Source organism: Trachemys scripta, chromosome 1 (genome assembly GCF_013100865.1).
Source record: "Trachemys scripta elegans isolate TJP31775 chromosome 1, CAS_Tse_1.0, whole genome shotgun sequence".
Lineage (NCBI taxonomy): Eukaryota > Metazoa > Chordata > Testudines > Emydidae > Trachemys > Trachemys scripta.
The window spans coordinates 267,705,337-267,715,690 of NC_048298.1; the positions used below are offsets into that span (position 1 = coordinate 267,705,337).

At 42.9% G+C, this 10,354-nt stretch overlaps 1 protein-coding gene across 1 annotated transcript; it reads right to left on the reverse strand.

The window, feature by feature from the left end:
* Positions 1 to 743: 743 nt before the first annotated feature.
* LOC117880333 (protein ZBED8-like) lies at positions 744 to 2,018 on the reverse strand. Its single transcript, XM_034776460.1, is given in 3 exon segments — positions 744 to 1,244; positions 1,246 to 1,739; positions 1,742 to 2,018. Coding segments are annotated over 3 exon segments (1,272 nt in total).
* Positions 2,019 to 10,354: the final 8,336 nt, after the last annotated feature.

The following is a 10,354-nucleotide window of genomic DNA, read 5'->3' on the forward strand; positions in this document are numbered from 1 at the left end:
CTTTTTAATTTTTGAGAAACCCTCATGCCCCCCACCTCTCCTTTACCATCATCCAATCCCCCTTTTAACAAATTCAATTAGTAATTTAAAATTAAAAATAAACACAAAAACTCGGTATACATTTTTTAATTTAAAATGAAAAATACGCACAAATAGTTTTTCTTGGCACAAAAATTTAATAAAAATGTAATTTAAAATAAGATATAGCATAAACAAAACAAATTTAATGTGAAGGATGATGCTGCATTTGCTTCATGAGTTGGATAATCCTAGGTCTGAAAGATGAAAGTGCGCAACGCAAATCGTTTTCAACATCCAGTCGATTCCTTTGTTTCGTTTTTATTATGACTTAACCTTGAAAAGCTTTTTCACAGAGGTACATCGATGAAAAGGGGAGAATAATACGTAGTGGTTCTTCTCCAACTTTTGGGTAAATTGGGAAATATTTTATCCAAAATTCCTCCAGGTTTAAGTTTTTGAAAATATCTTTTACACTTGAATTGTATTTCATTTTGAGTGCTTTGTTCTTGAAATACTGCTGGCAATGAATCAACATCAACGTTGAATGGATTACGTGCTAATTTATGAACAGGGTTGCCAAACAGTTGTCTGGAAAATAGTGGATGAATTCATCAGGAAGGCAGTCCAGATGAAACACAATTTTGTCCTTCTCATCCTCTTTACAAAGTTTTTGGAAACCTTCATTTTCAGCGAGTGATGAAAATGTTGGAAAAGATGAAAAGTTAGGCATCTGAGCTTGCGTTCAATGTTTCCAAAGCTTGATTTTTTTCTGTAAATGCTTTGATGTCATTGTGGTGCACTATAATGTTTGCAGTGTTGTTTCCTTGCAGCTTCAAATTGAGATTGTTCAAAGGTTCAAAAATGTCCACGAGGTATGCCAGTGAAAGTTGAAACGTTTGGTCGATAAATGCATGATATAATTCTTTTTTCTGTTGCTTGAGGAAACTTTCCACTTCATCTTTCAGTTCGAATAATCTCGAAAGCATGTTCCCTTTGGAAAGCCATCGTACTTCCATGTGAAACAAAAGAATTTTATGATCCGCTCCCAAATCCATGCACAGAGCTGGAAAAAGTCTTGTATTTAAAGCGCTGTTCTTCACAAAATTGACAACTTTGATGGCCAAATTCAATGAGTCACATAGGGCATCTGGAAGGGTTTTAGCAGCCAACGCTCGTCTGTGTATGATGCAGTGAGTCGTGGTTACGGCTGGACTTTTTTTCTTACACTAGTGTCACAAATCCAGAGCAAGAGCCAAGCATCGCTGGACCACTGTCTGTGCATACACCAACCAGTTTTACCCATGAAAGTCCATTTTCTTCAAAAAAGTCGGAAACCATTTTCATAACATCAGAAGCCTTTGATGTGGTCATCAATTCCTTCAAAAAAAGCAGTTCTTCTTTCACAGTTCCATCGTTAATTAATCAAATGTAGATGAGCAACTGACAGCATTGTGCTACATCAGTGGTATCATCACACTGAATTGCGAAAAAAGGAGAAGCTTTCACTGGCTCCACAACTTGAAGTTTTAAATCTTTCGCCATGTCACTGATGCGATGTTTCACGGAATTGTTGGAAAGCAAAATTTCCGATATTTTTTTCTTGCTTTCAGCACCAAGCACAATATCAGCTACTTTCAACAAGCAAGGCTTCAGAAGAGTTTCTCCTATTATATGCTCTTTCTTGGCTTTAGCGATGAGCAATGACAGTTCATTGCTTCTACCACTTTGGCCAACGCTTGATGAAAAGTTCCAGTAGTGTCCAGCTTCATGCATTTTAAATTTTGAAGTTTAGCAGCAAAAAACTCTTTTGGTTTGTCTTTCAAAGCACTGTGGTTCTTTGTCAAGTGTCGCTCAAGACGACTAGGTCTCAAGGCATCATTGCTGAGAACTGCTTGGCATACTACGCATTGAGGATGATCGATCCTATTTTTTTCCATGATGGTGAAACCATACTTAATGTAGTCTTCGTCGTATTTCCTTTTCTTAATTGCGGCCATAATATACTAATAAAAAAAAATCTATAAAAATATTTTTTCTGATTCATGAGTAATAACGGACGTAAGTTAATTTGAGTTATCGTGAACGTTTATTTATTACTACTATTATGTATGGACGCATGCTGCCCTATATATACCCCACCACCAGTCCTGCAAGTAGCCGGTCTTGCGCAGTGAGTGGTGGCGTAACCACTCCCACGATAGAACCATCTCAAACACTCTTGCGAGCGAGCTAGGAAGTTTAAAAAAGTTCCATCGCTTTCTACAGCGTTCTTCAGCCTCCCCATCAACTGAAACGGCACTCCTCCACGTCGAAAGGCAAAAAAATAAAAAATATTTGCATTTCGTGGTATGAAATTTGAAAACATTGCAGTTATATACTTTTATTTATAGTTATATTTTTATTATTATTGTACTTTATGTTATACCTTTATTCTTATCTACTTACATTCATAATAAAAAATTAGAAGATTAATACTTTATTGTAGTTAAATAATATAGGCCTGTAATTGGACAATTTTATGAATAGTTATTATTATGTATACAGAATGTGTGTAATTTATTGTCTGTTGGTCTATTAAATAAATAAATAAAACAATTTTTTTTGTGCTGATAATTTTTTTTTTCTTTATGAAAATTTCACAGCCTCGTGGCCCCCTTGGAATTTCTTCATGCCCCTCAGTTTGGGAATCGATGCTTTAGAGAGAAGGGAGCTCACTACTGTCACTGTTGTGAAATGGGAGAAGACCAGCTCACAGATGATTACTACCTGCAGAGGGGTAGGGGCTCCACTGGCAAGGGAGCTGTCTGCTAGCATCTGTTGGAGAGCAAGGGGGATTGACTGAACGGGCCAGACATCATGTGCCTTTCCGTTTTATGTAAGAGTTTGGGGCATTTTGGTTAAAATACAGTTAAATTCTGAGGGCAATAAAATGCAACTGACCTTACTAAGAAATACAAGAACAAGGCATCAACACTGAACTGGCCTGGCATCACCTTCACTGAGACTGCTGTCAGGCATAGGTGGCTAAGAGAGCTTAGACACAGCTAGAAGCAGGAGAGAGAAAACGGGGGAAAAAGATTCCTACAATCCTCTTGTGGCACCTTAGAGACTAACAAATGTATTTGAGTATCACTTGCCCCATAACTACAGTCTACTGTGAGTGTTTCTCTGGTGCTGGGAACTCTCCCTCCCTAAAAGGCTGAGCTGAGACTGCTGGAGAACAGTAGACAGGAAGGCTCTTTGACGCAACAGATGGTGCAGTGGCAGTGGCAGCTTTGAGGCACACTTTGAGGAATGGTATGGTAGTGACACCAGCTTCAAGATGATGGGTGGAGCAGAGCTGAAGCAGCTTGGGCTAAAGCCATAGAAAGCAGCAGCCTACCTAAGGGACCCTACCCAGCAATTACAGCTGAAATCTGTATCACTGCTAGGACAGGTGGTAGAACCCCCAGAACAGCTCAGGTAGCACTGGCTTCCCAATATCCTTTGAATTGTCCAATCCAGGGCAGCTAACTGAGAGTGGGCAGCTGGGAGGAGAGAAGTGGCTAGAATGCACCAGCCACTCACATTTGCCAGGAGAAGTGAGACTGGGATTATTGTTAAGACCTCTTGGGGCATGGGAGTTTTGCCTCACAGAATTCGTTGATTTATTAATTGCTGGTTTCCCCAAGTTTATTCTTTTGTTCCCACCCTGTGTGGTGGGGCCAGGCTGCCCTACCTTAGCCCAGAAGGAGTTAAGCCCCAGGGACTGTGTGGCAGGGCCAGGCTACCCCGCCTTAACCTGAAAGGAGTTAAGTCCCAGGGACTGACAGCGGAAGTGCCGCCTCCCTGGGCGGACTGGGCATGCTCCAAGTGGTATAGGAGTATAAAGGGAGGGAGACCAGCTCATTCTGGGCTGGAGCCCGTAGGAGAAGGACCTGCTGGGGAAACTCCTGCGGCGGACCAGCCACAGCCGTTGACCGCGCCGGGAAGAGACGCTGTCCACGGCCCGCTGGCGCCCCGGCGGTTGGAGGAGACCCAGGGGACGACCGAATCCGCCGAGTACCAAGGACCCGACAACTCCTGGGAGACTCCAACGGAGAGCCTGGTAGGACTGGACCCCGGGAGGGTGACAGAGTGGTACCTTCCCCCCCCCCAGGGAAACTCAGCGTGTTTCGGTCGGAACCCCCCGCTGAGTTGGTGGAAAAGCCCTACGCTACGGTTAGGGCCCCAGGTTGGGGCCCCCCTTTTGGGGCTGTCGCACCCCAAGTCCTGGACTCTGGCCACTAGGCCACGCTACCCTCCACCCGAGGGTTGCTTCCTGGACTCTGGCCGCTAGGCCACACTACCCTCCACCCGAGGGTTGCTTACTGGACTCTGGCCACTAGGCCATACTGCCCTGGACTGAAGGGCTAGTTGACGGACGGTGGCGGATAGTCCACGCCGCTCGCAACCTTAGGGACGTGGACCATCACCCCCCCCAACATAATAAAGTTCTCTTTGTTTGTTTTTAACCCCTGGGCTCAGTGTTTGTGAGTATGGAAATATTGCCCATCAGGGCACCCCAGGTGGTATAGTTTCCCAAGTGGGGGCTTGAGCTGGTGCTAGCTAAGTCTTTAAGGAACCCCGAGAAAACTGAACCTTTTTTGGTGCTGTCAATAGCTGGTAGAAAGGTTACATACAATAGAGTATTTCATTTGGAGCGAAATCTTGGCCCTCCTTGAAGTCAATGGCAAAACTCCCATTGACTTCAGTGGAGTCAGGATTTCATCTTTTGTGTTTGCTTTCTGATTCTAGTTAATCTATGAAGTATAGTGTTTATGAATTTAACTTGACTACACACATTTCCTGTTTCACTATATTATAAACAATGATGACCCATCACTTAAAACATTTAATTTTAAATCTGAGTATAACTAAAGAAGGTAAACTCTGTAGGCAAAGGATTCAGCTAAATGTTGCCTTGAGTAATGTGGAACATACTTAAGAAAGTAGGGGTTAGCCAAAATGGTATTTACAGAATCCATTTTATTTATTATTATTATTGCTGTTGTTATTTTATTATATTTTTTTGTTCTAATGATGACATGTAAGGGTGACTATCAATCATGACAGGATGTCAATTGTGTGTAAGGGACTGAGTTACCAGGGGCAACAGCATTTGAAATCAGGACAATTACAGGAGGATCTCTGATTGTTTATATCATTGACTATCCAGGGAGAAAGAGACTGCATCTTTCTCTGATGAAAAAGGTCAGATGCAAGTGAGATACATAAGTTAAGAAAATGGAGGCCACTAAGTCTAGGATAAAATTCTTTGGTTAAAGTGGAAGAAGTGTAATGAAGGAGTTCCTGGAGGATAAATAGAAAGTGCTTTTTCAGGATGTTATGTGAGGAAGTTGAGTGGGGAAGGGTAAAAAGAAAATGAGTTGTTGTTGTAGAGAGACATATAGGAGAATGATGTGAGTTGTAGAGAGAAGCAAGGAAAGGAAAGAGGGAGAGAGCTGTAGTGATAATGGAAGTTATTAATGGAAATGTGCATGTGAATGCTAGAGGAGCTATTGAAACAAGGGAAAGGAAAGGCCAGGACAGGAAAAGTGCTGATTAACAGGATTTTGGTAGAACATTTAGATGCGGGAAAGAACCAGGGAATATAGAGAGTGGTTGTAGATGTAGGAAAGACAGCATTAGGAGAGGGCAGGGGAATGAAGAATGGTTGTCAGACTAAGGAAGAACAGAGAATGAGGGGTGGAACAGGGCTATAAAAGATGGGAGTGAAGGGTAGTGGCTGGAAAAGGCAAAAACCAAGGGAATTAAATGTGACTGTTGGGTGAGGAGGGAACTGAAATGAGGAGTGGTTATTGGAGGGAAGAACATTTTTTAAGTGGTGATTATTAGAGAATGTGGCAGCAAAGTCAGGAAGGTAAAAATGTCTTTCAGTGGGAAGACATATATCTGTCACTCAACATCATCTTCAGTTAACTATCCTTCTGCCAAACTCTACCATATGTTTCCTTCCTTCAGCAGCAACAACCAGCCCTTTTCCCATTCACAATCTTCTCCCCAGTTCCTCTCAACTCCTCCTGTTGACTCAGAGGGCCAGATTCTAGCCAGATTTACACAGCTGTGCAGTGTAGGAAAGCAAGGAACATATTTTCCGTGTGTTGACCTTTCAGGATGGATCAAATTGATTTGCAGCCCCTGTGCTCTCAGAAGTACATAAACTGCTGCCTCCCTACATGCCAGGGGCAACAAGGAAGTGGTGAGGTGTAAAGAGGAGGTGAATCCATGGCTATATTTCCCGCCCTCAGTTGTATAGTGGAACACCTCTTTTCCTCCCCTCTCCAAGTGGGGAGGGGATCTATGCAGCTTCTGTTTTTTCCTGCGGGTAACCTCTGCTCCTCAACTTGGGGAGAGAAAGGAAGATACTGACTGTTTCCCCCTCAGTTTTGAGGGGAGAGTAAAGTTTCTGGAGGCTACCCCTGTGATGTTCCCCCAGCGGAACCCAGGATTATGAGGTACCTCACTACTACCTGCCCTTAGCATGAAGCAGTCTTGTCTGTGCCTGCTATGCATCAGCTCCCTGAAACCATCAGCTTCTGGTAACACAAGCACTGCCTTCCAGGCCTCCTCAGGCCTTGCATTCTCTGTACAGATAGTGATAGGCACACATCAGCCCCCAAGTGCTCAAAGCATTCCCTCCAGTGTCGAGCCCCTTGGCCACTGAACGCTCACAGCATTACCAGGTCTGCGGTTCCCAAAGGAACAGTACACACCAACTTGTCAGATTCAGCTCAGGGTCACCACTTTGCTTAATACAGAGCCCTTAGATATTTATAGTAAAAACAAGAATAAGTTTTATTATCAAAGAACAGAGATTCAAATAATAGTGAGTAAGAACGTTGGAAACAAATGGTTACATATCAAACAAAATCCTAACACGCTTTCTAGAGACTAAACTTAGCTAACAGGTTAAGCTCCTGGCTAAAGAAGTTTTATCTCACCCAAAGTTCTCTCCAGCATTTTCTACCATATCTGGTTGAGACCCCTTTCTCATCAAGCAAAACTGCTGTCCTTTTACTTCTTCTGTGAAGGGTGCCCTGGTGTCTTCTTTGCCCCCCAAATGTAATAGAGCAAACCTTGGGTCTGCACCATCAGATAGACTCACCCCCTCTACTATTTAACTATTCCTGTTAGTTTCTTTCTGAAGACCCCACAATCCTTTATTTCCATTCATTTCAGAGTGATGATAGGAGGCTTACTGTGAATGAAGTAATACCTAATTTACATTTAACCAGCCAGATAGATGAACTTTTCTTGTCTGACAGAAAATCTGTTTTTCACCTTTGCTAGTGACTAGTCCCTAGACACAAACTTTCAGAACATATTTTCAGTATCTACACAACTCCTTACATAGTAACTGTACATACATTTTATAGTGATATTGATGATCAGCATCGACACCAGCTTTTATTTGAGACCTCACATGACATTCTTTGATAAACTAGAATGTATATACTGGACTCAGGAGACTCCTACAACCTCTTTGCGCCCTCCCCCACTTTGTGCTCCTTACCAGTTGACACTAAGAGGTTCCTGGGTCACCACTCCCTACTGACGTGTTTGGGGGAAGGGAGAAGGATGTCAGTGTAATCCAATGTTTCTAGGGCTATCCTGGCACCCAGGAAAACAATAGAAAGAGGGGAAAGCAGGGCCATAAAAATAAGTGATGATAGGTGTCATCACCATAAGAACATAAGAACGGCCATACTGGGTCAGACCAAAGGTCTATCTAGACCAGCATCCTGTCTTCTGACAGTGGCCAATGCCAGGTGCCCCAGAGGGAATGAACAGAACAGATATTCTTCAAGTGTCACCCATTCCCAGCTTCTGGTGAACAGAGGCTAGGGACACCATCCCTGCCCATCCTGGCTACTCACCATTGATGGACTTATCCTCCATGAACTTATCTAGTTCTTTTTTGAACCCTGTTATGGTCTTGGCCTTCACAACATCCTCTGGCAAAGAGTTCCACAGACTGACTGTGCGTTGTGTGAAAAAATACTTCCTTTTGTTTGTTTTAAATCTGCTGCCTATTAATTAGGCCCCGCCAATTAATATGGGGGCACAGCAATGACAGCCATTGATTTTAGGGCAGAGGAAAGGGGAATATGTGAGAGAGAAAGACCTGGGATGAGTGAGGAGCAGAATGTGAATGATAGGGGGAAGAAGAATAAGAGGTTGTGAGTCTTCACAGTCTTCACAGAAACTGAAGCGGAGGCTCCAATTTCAGCTTTGTCAGGTCTGAAAACTAAGGTCTCCTTGGCCAGTGGGGAGTTATTGGTATTACTATGGCCTACTCTCGCTTTACTTTCTGGACCACCTTCCCGAGGAGCGGGAAAAGGATGAAAAGGCATAGAGGAGATCCTGCAGCCTTCTGTGTGATAAGGCCTCTGAAGTTGGGTTCTGTCTCCCTGGTGAAGTATTTCGGTATTTTCATTTTTGCACTATTCATGAACAGGCGGAAGGGAGACTAAAAATCTGCACAATTAGATCAAAGCCCTTCTGATTCAGGCACCTAAATAAAATAAAATAAAAATAAATAAAAATAAACACCTCTAGAGTTGTTGACCCTGCGTGTCATAAACATACAGCTAAGGGTAGCATAAAATCCCTCCTTTACCTTGAAAGGGTTAAGAAGCTCAGATAACCTGGTTGGCACCTGACCAAAAGGACCAATAAGGGGAGAAGATCCTTTCAAATCTGTGGGGGAAGATTTTTGTTTTGTGTTCCTTTGTTCTCTCTGGGTCAGCGAGGAATCAGGGCAGGGAAAATACCTCTCCCAAAGCCATACCTGAACTAAGCCTCTAAGATTACAAATGATAAGTAATAGGAAGAAAATGCATTAGATTATCTTTTGTTTTAGCTTGTGAATTGTTCCTATGCTATGAGGGAGGTTTATTCCTGGGTTTTTTTTGGTAACTTTAAAATTTGGCCTAGAGGGGGATCCTCTGTGTTTGGAATCTGAGTACCCTTCCATCCTGATTTTACAGAGGTGCTTCTTTTACTTTTTCTTTATAATAAAGTTCTTCTTTTAAGAACCTGATTGGTTTTTAGTGTCCTAAAAACCCAAGGGCTGGTGTGTGCCCACTTTGTTAACCTATTTGGTTGTTATATTATTCTCAAGCCTCCCCAGGAAATGGGGTGAATGCGCTTGGGAGGATTTTGGGGGCACAGGAATTCCAAGTGGTCCTTTTCCTTAAATCTTTGTCTAACTTACTTGGTGGTGGCAGCATACCGTCCAAGGGCAAGGAAGAATTTGTGCCTTTGGGAAGTTTTAACCTAACTGGTAGAAATAAGCTTAGGGGGTCTTTCATGTGGGTCCCCACATCTGTACTCCAGAGTTCAGAGTGGGGAGGGAACCCTGACACTGTGCCTGCCGAATCAGTCCATATTTTGGTTCAAGTCCCCTTTTATGTGGATCACTTTGAGGGAAAGGAGAACTGCTCTGCCCATTTCATTATTTCCATTGCTTCTGCATGTACTGCTGGGCTCCATGTTTCCCCCTTGGTTGTTAACATATGCGACCATAGTTGTGTTATCTGACTGAACCAGGATGTGGAACCATCACAGAGCCAGCTTGATCACTTTCAGATTTGAAAGGTTTATTCAATGAGAACCAGAGGGTCTGGAAACCATGTGTGCATGCCTCTGCAACCTGGTCTGACCACCATTTTAGGGAGCTGACTAATTACATTGGGACCCGTATTTGATCTTTCATATGTTCCAGGAAGTGGCCCCACACCTTTACGATGAAGGCTTGAAAATGCCTGATGTGTGATTGTGCCCATGGAATGATCCCTATACATGACACCAGGAGGCCTAGCAGTTGAAGACACAGCACTATGGTAGGCCTTCTGTAGCTCTGGAACATGGCCATAAGATTCTGGATTTTCTGGAACCTTTCTGTGATGGATAGATCCTTGCTATTGAGGTGTTTACATCGACTCCCAGGTGAGTTATTCTGGTTGAGAAAACAAAAAAACTTTTCTTGACATTTTTCAGAGTAGCAGCCGTGTTAGTCTGTATCCGCAAAAAGAACAGGAGTACTTGTGGCACCTTAGAGACTAACAAATTTATTAGAGCATAAGCTTTCGTGGGCTACAGCCCACTTCTTCGGATGCATATAGAATGGAACATATATTGAGGAGATATATATACACACATACAGAGAGCATGAACAGGTGGGAGTTGTCTTACCAACTCTGAGATGCCAATTAAGTAAGTGGAAAAAAAACTTTTGAAGTGATAATCAAGATAGCCCAGTACAGACAGTTTGATAATTAGTGTGAGA